A 17,620-nucleotide genomic window follows, 5' to 3' on the forward strand; every position below is an offset into this window, starting at 1 on the left:
GTTAGGTTATATATATGATATCTATATAGACCATATTTATCTGTATAAAATACAGATATATAGCATATATAACGGATCTATCTATATAAAACATGTATAATATATATGTGTGTGTTTGTGTATATCGTATATAAAATACATATAGATATATAGATATCTATTATACCTATTATGTGTTTTTCTATACAGATATGCTATATATGTGTGTGTGTGTGTTATAGATATATAATGCTCAATATATTACGAGTGTGTATAAAAGACGAGAAAGAAATGTTTCAATGGTTCAGAGAGGACCGTTTTCAATTCAGTACCGGAAGTTTTGCTCTCTGCTACGTTCCCTTACCTCTACGGCTTTCCTTGCCTCTTTCCCGCTGCTAGTGCGAAGGAGGCCCCGCCTCGCGCGGCCTGACGGAGGGCGCCTGCGTGAGCTTGGGGCTCCGCGGCTCCATTGGCCCGCTCCCTCGCTCGCGGCCCCGCCTCCTCCTCCCCCTCCCCGCCAATGGGAGCGTCCGTCCGTTTTGAATTGAAGCCCCGCCCCCGCGTCGCTCGGCGTTCCTTTCGCCCACGCGAGCCGGTTAAACCAGGGAAGCGATTCAAATAGAGAGAGCGAGAGATGATGCTGGCGGGGGGCGGGGGGGGAGCTCCCGCTCTGAGCTGTGATTGGCTGCGCCCGCCGAGGTCTCTCGCGCTGATTGGCCGGCAGGGAAAGAGAAGTTAAAGACCTTAAGCAACTTTGGAAGAGTCGGCAGGAGGGCGAGTCCGAATGAGCGGCAGGTAAGATGCTCCTTGGGGCTTCGGAAAGGTTCTGCCTCCTCCTGGAAGGGGCTTTGCCCGCCTGGTGCCAATATGCGCCATTTAGATAGAGGTTTAATTAATTAATTAATTAATTAATTAAATTAAGGTTTAAATTAATTTAATTAATTAATTAAATCAAACCATGCTTCAATATATCCTTTTTTTGCAGAGCTGCGATCAAGGAGCTGCTCCTGCAAAAGCAGGAGGGGAATCTTATCCGTAGCCAGAGATCCGCGTTGGTTTCCCCAGCCTTTGTGCCTGCAGGCTATTTGCTTCCCAGCTAATAATAATAATAATAATAATAATAATAATAATAATAATAATAATAATTTATTATTTATACCCCGCCCATCTGGCTGAGTTTCCCCAGCCGCTCTGGGCGGCTTCCAGTCGAGTGTTAAAAACAATACGGCATTAAATACAGCTTGCCACATCTATATTGTTGCCTTCGTTACAGTGGTACCTCGGGTTACATACGCTTCAGGTTACATACAGTTCAGGTTACAGACTCCGCTAACCCAGAAATAGTGCTTCAGGTTAAGAACTTTGCTTCAGGATGAGAACAGAAATCATGCTCCGGCGGCGCAGCAGCAGCAGGAGGCCCCATTAGCTAAAGTGATGCTTCAGGTTAAGAACAGTTTCAGGTTAAGAACGGACCTGCAGAATGAATTAAGTACTTAACCCGAGGTACCACTGTATTCTGCTATATATGTTTGTGGGGTTTTGTTTTGTTTTTAATGAAAAAACTGTATAGAAATAGGGCAGTGCAGGAATTGGATCAATCAATAAATTAAATTTAACTGCTTGAGCGCGCATCTCTTGGGAGTTGTTCACATTTCAGCTGTTGAGAACTGAAGTGTTGGGATTCTTTCCTGGGGAGAGAAACAAGGAACTAGCTGCTACCCAAGCCCATTGGCGCATTGTAAAAATTCTTTCACGTTTGCCACGTTGTTGTTTTTATTTACTTATTATTGGATGTGTTCATATCCCACCTTTTTCTCCATGGAGCTCAAGGTGCCTTATGTGGTTCTTCTCACGCTCCTCATTTAAATCTCCCTCAACAATCCTGTGAGGTAGGTGCGGCTGAGAGGCTTCGACTGGCTCCTCAAGGTCACCAAGCGAGCTTCGTAGCTGAGTAGGGAATCGAACCGTGGCCTCCGAGGGTTCAGAATACTAACCATTGCACCACCACTGGCAGAACCATCACTGACCAGCTATGCTAGAATGGGACAGACACCTAGCATTATGTACTTTGTAGTTTTATATTCTGATTTTATCCTGTGAACCACCCTGAGACCTGTAGGTATAGGTATATAAATTCAAATAATAATAATAATAGCAGTCTTCCACTGCAAGCTCTGCGTATTTGGGCAAGGTGTTTCATACAAAGGGCCAAGGTAGTTGTGAACTGTGGCAGCCCTCCTAGCTTTTGTGGCAAAGCAAATTTGAAACTGGATTCCCTGCCAGCCTCTGCCTTGTGCACCTTGTGCTTCTGGGGCATCTTTGCAACTAGGGTAATAATAATAATAATAATAATAATAATAATAATAATAATAATAATAATATTTTATTTATACCCCGCCCATCTATCTGGGTTACCCCAGCCACTCTGGGCGGCCTCCAACAAAATATTAAAATACAGTAGTCTGTTAAACATTAAAAGCTTCCTTAAACAGGGCTGCCTTCGGATGTCTTCTGAAAGTCTGGTAGTTATTTTTCTCTTTGACATCTGATGGGAGGGCGTTCCACAGGGCGGGTGCCACTACTGAGGAGGCCCTCTGCCTGGTTCCCTGTAACTTGGCTTCTCGCAGCGAGGGAACCGCCAGAAGGCCCTTGGCACTGGATCTCAGTGTCCGGGTTGGCTCTTTAATGTGATTTTCCTGGAGCTGATGGGCATTGGAGGACCAACAGGTGCCCATCCCTGCCGTAAAGCACACTTGCTTTAAATCTGTAGGGTGCTGATGTGTCTAATGCAAGTACTTTCCTTGTCCGTTTCGTAGGTTCAGCTGACAGTTATGGGTGATGCAAAAGAAGTCAAGATGCAGATTACACCAGAGTCACCTGGGCAGCTCGCAGTCCAGAACCCCTTTGAAAGCCCAAGTGATTATAGCCACCTGCAGGAGCAGATTGTGTCAAGTCCAACAGTGTTTAAATCCACAATATCCTCTGTGGTAAGACTTGTGGTTTGCCACATGTTGTCGTGTGTATTCTGTTTATTTTCATGCATTTGTATGTCCGAGGTCATTCAAATCACATCTCTGATGCACACCTGACCAGTTTGCTCTTTCCCTTCAAGGTCTTGGAGGAGAGATGTTTGGGAAAAATAGACCTTGCATCTTCTGAGCTGGAATGGGGGCTGAACTGATGTCTTAACATCTAAGATTAATATTGCAGAGCTGGCTGTCATGGAAGCTAGCTCACTGTTACTGATCTTTTTGTATGGGAATCTCCATTCGGCTTCTGAGGAATCTGAGGGTTCCTCGGAATACCACTTGAAAACTACTCTAAGGGAACCTTTTGTCCAACTAGATCAGTGGTTCTCAACCTGTGGGTTCCCAGATGTTGGACTACAACTCCCATCATCCCTGAGCTCTGGCCTTGCTAGCTAGGGGTGATGGGAGTTGTAGTCCAACAAGATCTGGGTACCCACAGGTTGAGAAAGGCTGAACTAGATGTTCCTGGGGATGTATGATTGCTTCTTTATCTTGAAACAAGGAAGTTGATTGTGGCATATGTTATTGTAGTGTTTTCTTCCTTCTTTTAGACGCCTGCAAAATTTCGATGGTCTATAGATGAACTAGCTTTAATAAACCCTGTGGAAATAGACTCAGAAGACATACGACGTCAAGCACTGTATCTAAGCCAAGCCAGGTCAGTTTTCTTCTACTGCATTCAGCCAACAGAACTGATTCTCAAGTTTAATAAGTCTTTTTCCTTTGACCTGTTGAAAAGTTACAACCACATACCTGGCTTGCTACCCTGATTATTCTGTTTCTTGGAGTCGGTTTATTTATCTGCAGTAAAGTAACAGTACTGTTTTCGTTTTTTTAATTCACTTTGTAGAATAGATAAAGAGATGGAAGAAAAAAGACAAAAAGCCATTGAAGAGGTAACCATCAGTACTATCGTTTCTTGAGTTAGAGATCTTAACGATACATGGAGTATAATTTAACCTGTATGTGTACATATTTGGGGCCTGAATCCTCGTCTCCGCAGATAGTTCATCACATAGTGAAGCTGTCCCAGGAGTGTATCAGTTCTTTTTGCTGGGGTGTGCATGTGGAAAAGGTAGAACAATCACGTGGGATGTAGAGTTGGTTGAGATCACTCTTTAGCCTTTTAACCTGGGAAGGGTTTTTCCTGGTCTTATTTATTCAATAATCAATTCATTAGTCAACTGCCACATAAGGAGTCTCCAGCCAAATACAAACTTTTAAGGGCATTACATAAAATCAGAAAAAGAACAGTGCATTACAATAAAAGCTGGAGCAGTTAGAGGAGGGCCTCAGGTGAAGACTGAAAATGTGGCTTTGCTATCCTATATTGTTTGTTTGTTTTTATGGCATTTTATTGTACTTGAGAGTATGTTTTGTTGGAATATATTGCTGGCTGCTTTGGATAAATATTAATACAGTGGTACCTCGGGTTATATACGCTTCAGGTTACAGACTCCGCTAACCCAGAAATAGTACCTCGGGTTAAGAACTTTGCTTCAAAATGAGAACAGAAATTGTGCTCTGGCGGCGCGGCAGAAGCAGGAGGCCCCATTAGCTAAAGTGGTGCTGCAGGTTAAGAACAGTTTCAGGTTAAGAACAGACCTCCAGAACGAATTAAGTACTTAACCCGAGGTACTACTGTAATTATTAGTAGCACTACAATATTGCTCCATAGTTAAAACAAAGGCATCTTGCACTTAGAATGCACTTTTGGTTCTATGAACTGCCCTGAGACCTCCGGGTATAGGGCAGTATATAAATTCTAATAATAATAATAATAATAATAATAATAATAAAAAAAAAAAATAGAAAATGGCTCTATCAGAGGAAAGGGCTCTAGGCTACTCTTCTCCCTGACACAACTAAGTTTGTAAAAACAAAACACAATTATCTCATCCTGTTGTCTAGGAACTTTGCAGCACACAGTCCACCAAATAGTTTGATGTGGAAGCATCCAGAAAGAACTCTGTCACAGAATTCTAGTTGAAGGGACCCAGGGGGTCATTTAGTCCAACCCCCTGCCATGTGGGCGTTATGTGATGAGTTGTTTTGATTCACTAGTGTTTGGAGTGGGGTATATTGAACCTGTGCTAAGGTAGCTGCGCATGCATTCGCAATAAACTGGGAGGTTGTGTTAAATGTTTTTTGGTACGCAGACTTGAGTCCAACGTGAATAAGAAGGAATTGGCCTCAGTGAGCCTTCGGCTCCTGCAATCCTCTTTCCCACTTCACAACTGGGAGCGGAGGAGTCTGGAAGGTTTTGCTTCTGCTGAACTGCAGCTTATGTTACCCAGACCAAGAAACTGGTTAGCATGAAGTGTGACTTGTTTGAAACAAGCCAGCTTTAAGCCACAGTTACCAAAGCTGGCTTTATTAGCTAACCGTAGTTAAGATGAACCGCAACGTCAGGTCTAGACAACGTGGCAAGCTGCACTTGAGTCACACCCACACCATAGATGGCTTCCCCCAAAGAATCATGGGAATTGTAGTTCCTAGGGATTATAGCACGGTGAGGAGTAAACTACTCCTTTGTGCTCTAAACTGACTGTCGCCCACAATGTCATGGTAAACACATAACATTTTCCTTTTTTTAGTTCTTCACCAAAAGCGTCATTGTTCCTTCTCCTTGGACTGATCACAGTGAGAAACAGGTTTCTCAGTTTAACTCCACTCGGTGTAAGTATTGTCTCTTGTATCAAAATGGGAAAGGTTCCTGTGCAAACTGCTTAGGTCGGGGTGGGAACCCTCCGTGGCTCACCTTGGGCATGGTTTTGTGTGGCCTGCACTCTGAGATTCAAATAAAACAAGTGAATTGCGCAACACTGAACCATGTCCTGCCAGGTAACATTTGACTGGAGGAGAGACATGGAACATGACTTCTTCCTTTGATTGAAGCTGTCAGGGAGGGACTTCGGGACCAAGGATTCTCCAGCTCCACCTGTGTACTAAGCCCTCTTACTGAGAGTGCCCAAAGTCCTTGGGAGCTGATGCCTATTATGCAATTTCCCACCTGCTGGAAAAGTCTAAATGTACCAAGCTGAGCAGCTTTTTGGAACTGCCACATTGACTGATTTGAACTGCAGCCAAATGTAAAACGTGGCAGGCCAGTTTCAGTGTATTGGAAATATTGTCCCATTAGAGCAAGCATATTGGGACTTTCTTTCCTTGTGCTCCCCTAACCCCCACCACCATGGGTGAACCTGTGGAACAGATTTGCTGGCAGGAGTTGTGCAAGGAGGGAGGAGAAGACCTGTGGTGCCAAGTGGAAGTCTGTGCACTAGCAGAACTTTGTTGAAAACAGCCCATTCCTTTTCCTGCACACTTGTTCTCCCTGAATTCTTGGGATGGTGCTGGATATGTTAAATGATTCTTCTATTGTTTCTGTGTTAATGTTACCCCAGCTTTTAACTGGGAACTTGATCTCTTGCAGGTATTGATCTAAGTACTGCTTCGCCGGTTAGCAGAGAAATCACTGTGCAACCTGGGAGAAACAATGGTTTGTATGAAACGAGATGAGGAAGGGGAAACTTGCTCAGTGCAATGTGTTGTCTATTGTGCCTCAATCTAACTGCACGCAGAGCACAGCTTCTCATTCCATCCAAACCTGAGAACCTGTGATTAATATTAAACTGGCCCGTTTGGAAAAAGACAGCTTCAAACCGTAGAGTATAAAACTGGTGTGTTCCAACTACTCATATCCAAAGTTTAGGGTTCAGGCGACTTGCCAAATGGCAGTCAATAGAAAAGGAGATGAAGACGTTCAATTTCCTTGTGGTTGTGCAGGAGGTGGGGGGTGCTGTGCAGTGCTTGGCTTGCTTTCATCGGGACACATTATAGTTTGTTGTGATGTCCAAATGCAGTTATTCTTAACAAATCATGGTCATGATGTTTTGGGTGGTTTCTTTTTTCAAGCTTTGACCCTGATGACTTTGCCCTAAACATTCTGTTTGTTCTCTGCAGCTGCTTGCCAGACAGTATTATCTCTGCCTGTTGATTTTGACATAGAAAAAATACTAGGTATGTAATGTGGGGAGAACTGCTCATCTAGATCCAGTCTCTGTAGAAATGGGTACGATGGGAGTTTTCGTGAGGTGATGGTGGCAATGGTAATGCCATCATTCCCTCTGTTCCTGCTGTCTAGTCTTGGGTGCCATTGCTTATGAAGAAGGTACTGGCACACTCAGGGGAAGCCCCAGGTTTTGAGGAACTACAAAACATCTTTAGGAAATAAGAAGGGGACACACAACTCAGTGAGCTCTGAGTGTAATTCATGACCATGAAGTGCTGAGTGGTTTTGGGGAAGGGGAGACAGAAACCAGGTGAGAGGGAGAAATGAATGAAATATGGTAGAAACTATGAGCCAGAGCTCTCCATGCTGCAACACCTTTTTCATTGGTTCTAGTTGTTTATATATAGGTTGCACCCAGTGCTGGTTCTGCTTGGAGTAAAGCCACTGAAATTAATAAGCATGTTCTATTAAATTCAGTGGGTCTGATTAACACTTGGTTAGATGCAAACCATAATTTTGAACCTTCCTTGAACAGTTCATATTTCTGATCTCCATGAAATCACCACAACCATGGCGTTCTTCCTCCCCCCCCCCCCATAGCACAGAGTTCTGAGGCTGTGAGGTTATCTAGTGCCACACAGCAGGCTCACGACTGAAGGAAGAGTTGAACCAGAGACTTGTGGCAATACCTGTGCCCTGTCTCTCAGCTGTCTCTGTGGCGATGCTGCAGTGCATTGTGGGTGGGAGAGCATCTGTTGGATTCAACTGCAATCTTGTGTGTGTACTCATACCCCATGGGTTTTAAGTAGCCCTAAATGCACTCCTAAGGGCTTCAAAGGGCTGTGCTAAACCGGCTGCTGGATTTTGTAATAGCTTCTCCTTTGTGCTTCATTAGATTTACAGTGGTACATCGGGTTAGGAACTTAATTTGTTCCGGAGGTCCGTTCTTAACCTGAGGTACCACTTTAGCTAATGGGGCCGCGTGATTTCTGTTCTCATCCTGAAGCAAAGTTCTTAACCCAAGGTACTATTTCTGAGTTAGCGGTGTCTGTAACCCGAGGTACCACTGTACTTATTTAATGCTAGCTATGTAAGGAATAACAACTTGACTTGCAGCATCTGTGTGGAAATGGTTTCCTTGACAGCTGTGATTCTTGCGTTCCTCAGGTGAATATTTTAAACCAGATGAATTGGCCGACCAGTCTCAGGAAAGCTTGAGCACTTCCTCGTTGAGGAGAAAGCTTTTTTTAGACGAGAATGGAAGCCTCTCGTCGGAGAGCTTCTCCCCTTCTCCTCAGAGTCCACACAATGTCCCAGCCTCTCTTGGAGTACTGTGTTCAATAGACATCTCTCCAGTCCGCTGTAGAAGCCCTCTAAATACATCCAGCTCGGTAAGGAGTTTGCACTTGGTATCTTGCTCCTACAAGCCAGACGCTTTCAGTATGGTAGCATGCCTATGAAACAAGCATCTTGGTGGGCTGGTGCCCTTTAGATGTTGCAGAGGACAGCTCCTGGCCAGTGCTTCTGATATAGGTGCACAGGTGCTTGCTGGTGGTGGTCTTCAGCTGAGCTGTATTTAGTGTCATTGGCTGGTTGAATGCTGAGAAATGGTGGGAGGAAGTAGCTGGGGAGCCGCCAAGGGAAGAAGGCTCAGAGCCTGGGAAATGATGGTGAGATAACCATGAGTGGTCAGAAGGAGCAGACTGGGACTATATGGAACTTGTCGAACTGACCGGGAGACTCCGAGACCAGAGAGAAGAGACGGTGGAAGAAGATTGGAAGAAGTTTAAGGAATATTTGAAAAAAATATGTTAATATTTAAATCTTAGAATAGCTTTGGAAGTGGATATAGGCGGTAGGATTTGAAGGTAATGTATTTTATAAGTGATAAAATGTGAAGTTTTTTATGGTTTAAGTGTGGGGGAGGAAATATGGTTAGAACTTATGATATATGTAAACTGCTAAAGATGAAGTAAAATGAAAATCAGATAGGTGGGACTTGGGGAAGCCCACTTAAAAATGTTTAGAGAAATAAGGATATGGCAAGAATTTGTTTGTACTGTGTTTTTTTCCTGTCTGTGTTTTTTATTTGTGTTATAAAATGAATGAAAATTGTTTGAAAAACAAAACAAGGAGCAGACTGGGAGGAGGTGGTGTCAGAAGCAGAAGAGGTAACAGGACTTAGTGAGCTGGGAGAGTCTGTGACAGAGAAAGTTCAGAATTAGAGGCAGGAGCTTAAAACAGGAGAGGAGGAAGGCAGAGAGGCAGAGATGCATCAGGCTGGTGAAAAGGCATGAATATTTCTCCTCCTGCTACAAGCTTCCCCCGCCTCGGTCTCCCAGAACCAGGAGAGGCGTAAAAAGGACGGAGGAGAGATTAGTGACATACAGGCACAGTCTCAGATTGCTTTGGAAAAACCCTGGTGAAGAGGGGAGTTAGGTAGCTGTGGGGCGGCAGGGACCTTCAGTCCCGGCAGCTGCTTCGTGGGGCAAGACCTGTTGGAGATGTGTTGCCGCGCTCATTACCCCGATGCTCCTGTGCAGATCCTTTATTTTTGCTAATAAAGAGCTAGCTTCACTTCCTTTGTGTGGTTTACTGCTAGCTCGCAGTGCTTACTGTTCCTATGTGCAGGAAGGAAAAAACTAATCACTGTGGTTCATTAGGAATCCCAACAGCTTTTCCTATCCTTGCTTTCAGCTCCAGCCAGTGGTCAGGCATGGTTGACGCTGGAGCCCAGGAATATCCAGAGGGCCACAAGTTCCCTAGCCTCACATGAGAGGATTTAGTTTCTACCTTGCTGAATCAATATCACGTGGCTGTTGTATCCCTCTGGAAAACTTGTGCATCAAACTGCTTTTTGGTACACATTGTTTGGTCACACCATAGGAGAAGTCGACTTTCAGAAATTCAGGCACCAGCCATGAGTTTGGAATGTGCATAGACACACTGAGGAATTCAGTTCAGAGTGACTACAAACATTCTGTCAGAGCAAGCAATTCTGCCCCCGCCACATGCTGCTCTGGGAGTTATCTTACCCTCATCCCGAGACATTTTGGGCAGGGGTGTGGTGCTGCACTAGTCAAGAGTCCTTGCACGGGCTTCCACTAGCAGAATCAGTTTGCTGAATCGGGTCCAGTGTGTGAACCCTTGGAATCCAAATAGAATTTTGAGCAGGGATTCTCACAGCTAGGAAGAGGTCTTCTGTGTCTGCTGGAGTTTTCTAGTTCTTCCTTGTATTCTGATGAACTATGGTTCTTGCCTTATTTCTGACACACTGCTGAGTTGGAGGGCCTATTTGAATCAAGCCAGCTTGCTTGATTTTGAGCTCAAGACTTTGAAAAGAAGGGTGGTGGCCTTATTTGGTGGCAATAATTGAAAGAGCTGGGCTGTGGCATGCTAGGAATGTTTCAGATTTCACTGGTGTTTAGGCCCTTCTCTGTGTGCCTCCTCCATGAGAGATCTGGAGGGCAGACAAAATGAGAACAGGCCTTTTCTGCAGTGGCTCCATGCTTGTGGAATGCTCTCCCTAAGGAGACTCTCCAGGCACCTTCATTACATATCTTTAGGTGCCAGGCAGAAACATTCCCCTTCTCCCAGGACTTTGGCTAATGAGCCAGTCTTTGCCCATTTAAACTGGGGGGGGGGTATTCCTTTTGTTTGTTACCATGTGGTGCATTTTTGTGTTTATATATTGTAAAGAACCCTCTGCTCCTTGGATGAAGGGCAGTATAGAAATAGAAGAGAGCGAGCCATTCTAGGTGTGCAACTGTTGTTTAACCTTCTTTGGAACTTTTCTTACATGTTGAAAGGGCCAGTTTTCCTCCAGCCCAATTCAGGGAGGCTCCAGGACCTGCAGTCTGGGAAGCTTGCCGAGTCCTTCGTTTCCAGAGAGGAGTCCTGCAAATATTCCTTCTCCAGCTTTTTCCCCGATTGGCATTCAAATAAGAAAGACACCACTGTCAGGTATTTTTGCAATTTTGCTTAAGTGGTTGACCAGACTGATTTGCTGTTGCATGCTTTTAACCACTTGGGGGTGGGGGGCGCTTTGGGACAAAAGAAGTGGTGTAGAAATAAACCCTAATAATACATATGCATTTGATTGGCCCATTTCATCTTTGAACTGGAACCGAGCCAAGAAAACTTCCCTAATACAGTCCTGAGCGTCCGAAAGCTTTCCCGTTTTCCTATTATTTTTCTCTCCTAAGAAGCCTGAAATCTACAATAAGGTGGTTGCTGTTTTGTCTTTCATTTTGCATCCCAGAATATTTGTAACCCTTCCCCCCCCCCCCCGCGGTCTCCTTTAGGAATTTACTGTTTTGAAGCAGTTTTACTTATTATCTGTTCATGTTTCTCCCCCCACCTCCTTTCCCCAAATGCAGATCAAAGACAATTTACTTTTCGCTCCCCAGACATTCCTTCTGTTTCTAACTCCTGCCGACTAACTCCTGCCACGACCAGGAATTCCTACACAGAATGCTCTCCATTAAAAAGTTGTTCCCCCATGAGACTTGTGGCTCGCAGAGGAACGACATTTTATCAGAGCTCCCTCGTTTGTCTGCCTTTGGCACCTGAAAGTTTGAGCGAAGGGCAGGAGGAGGGAGCCAAGGCTTTGCCTGCAGAAACGTCCTTGCCAGCAGAATCGAAGGTCAACCTGCATCCGTTGAACGGGGATGCGTTTGCGCATAGCACCCATTTGGTGGTTGCCCGGGTGTCAATCTCACCGGACGTGCCTGAAGCCCGCAAGGAAGGGCTGACATTTCTCCACGACCCGGGCAGTTTCAAGGAAAACTATACGGTGGATATGGTTGATCCGGAGATGTTGGACGAGAACTTGGTAAAGGGATTGGCGGAGAATAGTGGCGCGCCAATGGCTGGCTTCAGTATTGAAAGTTCTTGCATGTGCATGTCGCCTCTAGCTGAAAGCAGCGCCAGTCCCTGCGAGAGCAGTAGCATGCAGGTAAGGCTACTGCCTTGATTTTTTAGGCATTCTGCGCCCTGCACACTTGGAACTGTATCTTCATACCTTGGGTCCATTGTGGTCTCTCAAATTTAGTGAGGGTGCCATCTTGGATACCGTATTTTTCGCTCTATAAGACACACTTTCCCCCCTCCAAAAATTAAGGGGAAATGTGTGTGCGTCTTATGGAGCGAATGCAGGCTCCTTGGCTTCAGCGAAAGCAACGCGAAGCTGCCTGAAGCCTTCGGAGTGCAGCGGGAACTCCCGCTGCGCTCCTTGGCTTCAGGGATAGCCGCCTGAAGCCAGGAGAGTCTTGCTCTCCTGGCTTCAGCGAAAGGAACCTGAAGCCTCCGGAGAGCAAGACTCTCCTGGCTTCAGCAGAGAGGGAGAGCTGTGCAGCGCCCCTTCAGCAAAGCGGGAGGAGAAATGGAAGGGGCTCCATTTCTCCTGCCGCTTCGCTGAAGGGGCGCTGAGCAGAGAGGGGGAGATTTATTTATTTTTCTTGTTCTCCCCCTCTAAAACAAGGTGCGTCCTATGGTCAGGTGCGTCCTATAGAGCGAAAAATACGGTATATGCTGGAAACCCTGTCTGTACGGCTAGGGGATGGGAACCCCTAGAAGGACACTGACAAACTGTAACGTGTCCAGAGGAGGGCAACCAAAATGGTCAAAGGCCTGGAAACAATGCCTTATGAGGAACGGCTAAGGGAGCTGGACATGTTTAGCCTGGAGAAGAGGAGGTTAAGGGGTGATATGATAGCCATGTTCAAATATATAAAAGGATGTCACATAGAGGAGGGAGAAAGGTTGTTTTCTGCTGCTCCAGAGAAGCGGACACGGAGCAATGGATCCAAACTACAAGAAAGAAGATTCCACCTAAACATTAGGAAGAACTTCCTGACAGTAAGAGCTGTTCGACAGTGGAATTTGCTGCCAAGGAGTGTGGTGGAGTCTCCTTCTTTGGAGGTCTTTAAGCAGAGGCTTGACAACCGTATGTCAGGAGTGCTCTGATGGTGTTTCCTGCTTGGCAGGGGGTTGGACTCAATGGCCCTTGTGGTCTCTTCCAACTCTATGATTCTATGATTCTAACCTGTGGCCCTCCAAATGTTGCTGGACTCTCAACTCCCATCAATCCCCAGCAACATCTTGAGTGCCACAGGTTCCCCATGTCCAGCCTTCCAGCAGCTGCTATTCATGCTACATCTAAATGGAAATTCCCATGTTCAGCACCAGAATACCTTTAGCCAAAGGGGGGGAGTCATTGTTTTTCATGCTCTGCTTGCGATGCTTGGAGGTGGCTGGCTAGCTGCTGAAAACAGTGCTGTTGTTATTCAGCAGAATTATTTTCAGTCATCTTTTCCCTTGGAGACTTGCTGGGATCCATGTTTCTAGATGTGTTGAAAGAGGTGTGTATGTACGCATAGGAAAATACACACATTCCCTGTAGGAAACTAGCAGCCTTGTACCTGGCGTTACTCAGGAATCCAGTCAGCCATCTTGTTTCAAAATGGAGTCCTGTTGTATCCACACATAAACAGAACCGTGTTCCTTGATCTCAGGAACCCCTCTACGCAAAAGATATGAATGAGGTGGAGAGTGTTGGTGTGTTTGTGAGGACACAAAGAAATGGGAGAGGGCACAGAGGCGGAAAACAAGCAAACTTAGGACACCAGTTCTAAAAGTTAAATTATTCTTGTAACACCCGGTTCAAGGGAGGGAGGAAGACAAAATCTGAACTGCTGGAGAACACTGCATTCTTATACCTGAAGTAGTTGTAAGGTTATGTTAAAAATACAAGCAAAATGTCTCCTTAGCTATGGCTGTATCCATAGTTTCTTGGGTGACCTTTTACAGTGGCTGTGCTGTGCTTAGGCAGAAACACTGGAGGAAATCCTTTAGCCAAGAATATTTCTCCTAGGGACGCTTCCATGTACAGTAAGCCCACAACGTTTGCACATTTAACTTGTGCACATTCAGGTTTATGTGTGTGGCTAAAAATAAAAGTGGAATTGAAAGGAGGCAAGGTTCTGGGGGAAATGACTTTGGCAATCCCACCCACCGTCAAACCCAATGTGTTTTGGCTATAAGCAGTTTTGGCTTTAGGTGCAGTCCCCGGAACGAAACCCCCACATAAGTTGCGAGCTTCCAGTACAAGAATGGACAATTTGTTGTGGCTTGTTTTGTGTGAAATGGAAGAAAACAAGCTTTCCTCTTCTTAAGCTTCCCATTTGTGGCTTGGTTTAGACCAGTAGAGGCGATGGACTTCTGTTCTGCCAAGCCATCTTGTCTTATCAGGGTGATGACAATGCTAGGTTTTTGTCTTTTGGTATGCTGTAATTTCTCCATCTTCTCGCTGCTTTTTTTCACTTCTCTTCTCTTATTTCTTTTCGCCAGGCGGACAGTGGTTACAGCACTCAGACTTGTACTAGCAGTCTGATGGACACAGCTGCGTCCGAGACGAGTTGCCGAGACAATGACACTCACGTTTGTGAGACTCGGAAGAAATTTCATGTTTACAAAACAAAGGTAAGAGTGGTATTAGCTAAAGCATCTGGTTTTGAATGTGTTTTTTGTGTAGGTTTCTGGCCCTTACGCTTCCAGAGACACGACTGCAAGCGTGTGAGAGGGGCCTCTTGAAATCTCTGAAGCCAGACCAATGGCAAAAAAAAATCTGTGCATGTCTATTTGGCAGTCCTAGAAAAGTATATGAGAATTTAACTCCCTGTGGAATATAGGATTTTTCAGCCTGAGACATCTAGTGGATTAAAAAAACTGTGAAAACTGTAATAATAATACTGCCCACCTGTGTTAGTAACATTCTTAACAGTTCTGAATTATTTTTGTTCCTCCCAGTTTTATCCTTGCAGTTTGTGTAGCTGCACTCTGCCCCCAGCACCTTCACATTCATTTTATTCAAATAATAACAATAATAAATAATAATATACCGTATTTTTCGCTCTATAGGACACACTTTTCCCCCTCCAAAAATGAAGGGGAAATGTGTGTGCGTCCTGTGGAGCGAATGCAGGCTCCTTGGCTTCAGCGATAGCAACACGAAACCTCCGAAGCACAGAGGGAGAGCTCCCCCCGCGCTCCGAATGCTTCACGTTTCTTTCGCAGGGGACTCCCGCTGCGCTCTGGGGACTTCAGGCAGCTATCCGCAAGCCTTTGGAGCGCAGCAGGAGTTCCCGCTGCGCTCCGAAGGCTTGCAGATAGCCGCCTGAAGCCTGGAGAGCAAGAGGGGTCGGTGCACACCGATCCCTCTTGCTCTCCAGGCTTCGCTTCGCTGGAGTGGCGCTGCACAGTTTCCCTCTGCGCAGCGCCCCTTCAGCGAAGCGGGAGGAGAAATGGAAGGGGCTCCGTTTCTCCTGCCACTTCGCTGAAGGGGCGCTGAGCAGAGGGGGGAGAATTTTTTTCTGTTCTCCCCCTCCTATGGTCCGGTGCATCCTATAGAGTGAAAAATGCGGTATTTATACCCCGCCCATCTGGCTGGGTTTCCCCAGCCACTCTGGGCGGCTTCCAACAAAATATTAAAATACAATAGTCTGTTAAACAGTAAAAGCTTCCCTAAACAGGGCTGCCTTCAGATGTCTTCTAAAAGTCTGGTACCATGGTACCTCGGGTTAAGAACTTAATCTGTTCCGGAGGTCTGTTCTTAACCTGAAACTGTTCTTAACCTGAAGCACCACTTTAGCTAATGGGGCTTCCTGCTGCTGCTGTGCCGCCGGAGCACGATTTCTGTTCTCATCCTGAAGCAAGTTCTTAACCAGAGGTAATATTTCTGGGTTAGCGGAGTCTGTAACCTGAAGCGTATGTAATCTGAGGTACCACAGTAGTTGTTTTTCTCTTTGACATCTGGTGGGAGGGCATTCCACAGGGTGGGTGCAACTACCGAGGAGGCCCTCTGTCTGGTTCCCTGTAACTGCTTCTCGCAGTGAGGGAACCGCCAGAAGGCCTTCGGCGTTGGACCTCAGTGTCCGGGCAGAACGATGGGGTGGAGACGCTCCTTCAGGTATACTGGAGCTGTTTCACGTGATGTGACTCTGAAGCAGCACTGAAGTTCTCCCATACTTTCCACCTTGATAAACTTCACAGAGAAGCAAAGGTCTATTGGCTTGGTCCTTAGTTAGCTGCTGCGTTTTTCCCTGATTAAACTGGTTGAAAGGGAACAGTCAGGACAGCTGCTGCTTTAAATGTTGCAGAGAGCCAATTCCTTTTGGCTTCCTGGAATAAATCTAATTGTGTGCCCTTGTATTTTCTCTCTCCTTCTCAAGCAAGGAAAAGCCACTCCTAACTTTTGGACTGAAAATGAGCCTGTTACTCAATCCAGAAACCATCTTGTAGAAATGCCGCGGTCAAAGTGATTTGCACATCCGCTTATATGCTTTCTGTGAAGCAACTGTTCACCGTGACGCTTAAGTGGGGTTTTTGAGATGCATGGGAGGAAGACTTGACTGGCACAACTGCTTTCCACTATCAGAAGGATTGTTGAGCACAGAGCATGTGAAAATGACTCCTGATAACCCTAAGGCCTGATCATACAGGCCCCTGGTAGCTGGGGTGTCGGCAGGACTGAATTGAGATGCTGCTTTGTGGCGGCTGTTCATGGTTGCCACAAGAAAAGGTTTACCACACCAGAGACATGCACATATCCTCCATGTGGAGATCCAGTTCTTGCAAAAGGCACTTCAGCAAAAAAACATACAGAATCGTGCAATGAAAAATTATAAGCGCCAACAGTAGAAATTTCCCCGCGTTGTTTGCTTGCTATGAAAATGAGTTGTAGTTGTAGATAATGATTGCATTTTTACTTTTAAAATCTTGTCAGAAGTGTATAATATCCACTATAATACAGTGCATTGTTTCCTAATGGTCATTGGGTGTTGGTTTTTTTACATATTAGTGAACACCAATTGCGTATTTTATTCTCTCCCTGCCCCCTCCAATTTTGGAATGAATTGTTAATCAAATGTAATAAAGTCTTCACACCCAGGTTGAAAGTTGTATCTGCAATTTCTGGTGCTCAGTACTGCTGCACCTGGGATAACAATCTGTTTCATAAGTTGGATCTTTAATACCTTCAATGTACCTGAGCACTGGATTTTTTGTCACCTTTGCATGCATTCCCCTCCTCTAACTTCCTTTTAGCTGTTAAGGGAAACTCGGCATGGGGAGAAAAACAAGAATGGTGCACTATTTTGGCAGTGTAAGCTCTGCACCCCTCTGATAACGTGTCAGTAGGGTTTAGCAAGAATTCACAATTAATTTTAGTACAGCTCAAAACTAGGAGCATGCGAATGTCAGTGTCGGGGAAATTCCCTTCTGCGTGGAAGGATCATGGGATTAGATGTCGTCCGGCCCCCACAAGGTCTGAGATATAGTCCGGCCCCCCACAAGGTCTGATATAGTCTGGCCCCCCCACAAGGTCTGAGGGACAGTGGACTGGCCCCCTGCTAAAAAAGTTTGCTGACCCCTGGCGTAAGTGTACTATAAAAACCAAACCAATAAAGTTCCCTGTGCCTCTTCAAAGAGGAGGTACATCTCAACGTGATTAATGGGCTCGGGCACTCCCATCGTGCTAACTAGCCTCTTGGAGTGGAGCAGGGAGGAGAGGGCAACCTCTAACTTAATGTATTCTTGAGCA

General features: G+C 45.5%; 1 protein-coding gene across 1 annotated transcript; it reads left to right on the plus strand.

Annotated features, from left to right (window-relative positions):
• Positions 1-624: 624 nt before the first annotated feature.
• Positions 625-16,969, plus strand: BORA (BORA aurora kinase A activator). The gene is made up of 12 exons (XM_083610749.1): positions 625-774; positions 2,796-2,966; positions 3,560-3,666; positions 3,859-3,904; positions 5,606-5,687; positions 6,442-6,507; positions 6,972-7,028; positions 8,188-8,411; positions 10,830-10,983; positions 11,400-11,977; positions 14,371-14,502; positions 16,251-16,969. Exons 2-12 carry the CDS (start codon positions 2,811-2,813, stop codon positions 16,338-16,340), a joined length of 1,692 nt encoding a protein of 563 aa, XP_083466875.1. The 5' UTR covers positions 625-774; positions 2,796-2,810; the 3' UTR covers positions 16,341-16,969.
• The last annotated feature ends 651 nt before the right edge of the window (positions 16,970-17,620 follow it).

The sequence above is a fragment of the Podarcis filfolensis genome, assembly GCF_964270895.1.
Source record: "Podarcis filfolensis genome assembly, chromosome: 4".
Lineage (NCBI taxonomy): Eukaryota > Metazoa > Chordata > Lepidosauria > Squamata > Lacertidae > Podarcis > Podarcis filfolensis.

What these genes read in the sequence shown, in the direction of transcription:
- BORA (XM_083610749.1), top strand. Translation starts at nt 2,811, where the DNA reads ATGGGTGATGCAAAAGAAGTCAAGATGCAGATTACACCAGAGTCACCT. An exon ending in CTCTAAATACATCCAGCTCG is followed by an intron (nt 8,412 to 10,829) that starts GTAAGGAGTTTG and finishes ACATGTTGAAAG; the next exon opens with GGCCAGTTTTCCTCCAGCCC. An exon ending in GCGAGAGCAGTAGCATGCAG is followed by an intron (nt 11,978 to 14,370) that starts GTAAGGCTACTG and finishes TCTTTTCGCCAG; the next exon opens with GCGGACAGTGGTTACAGCAC.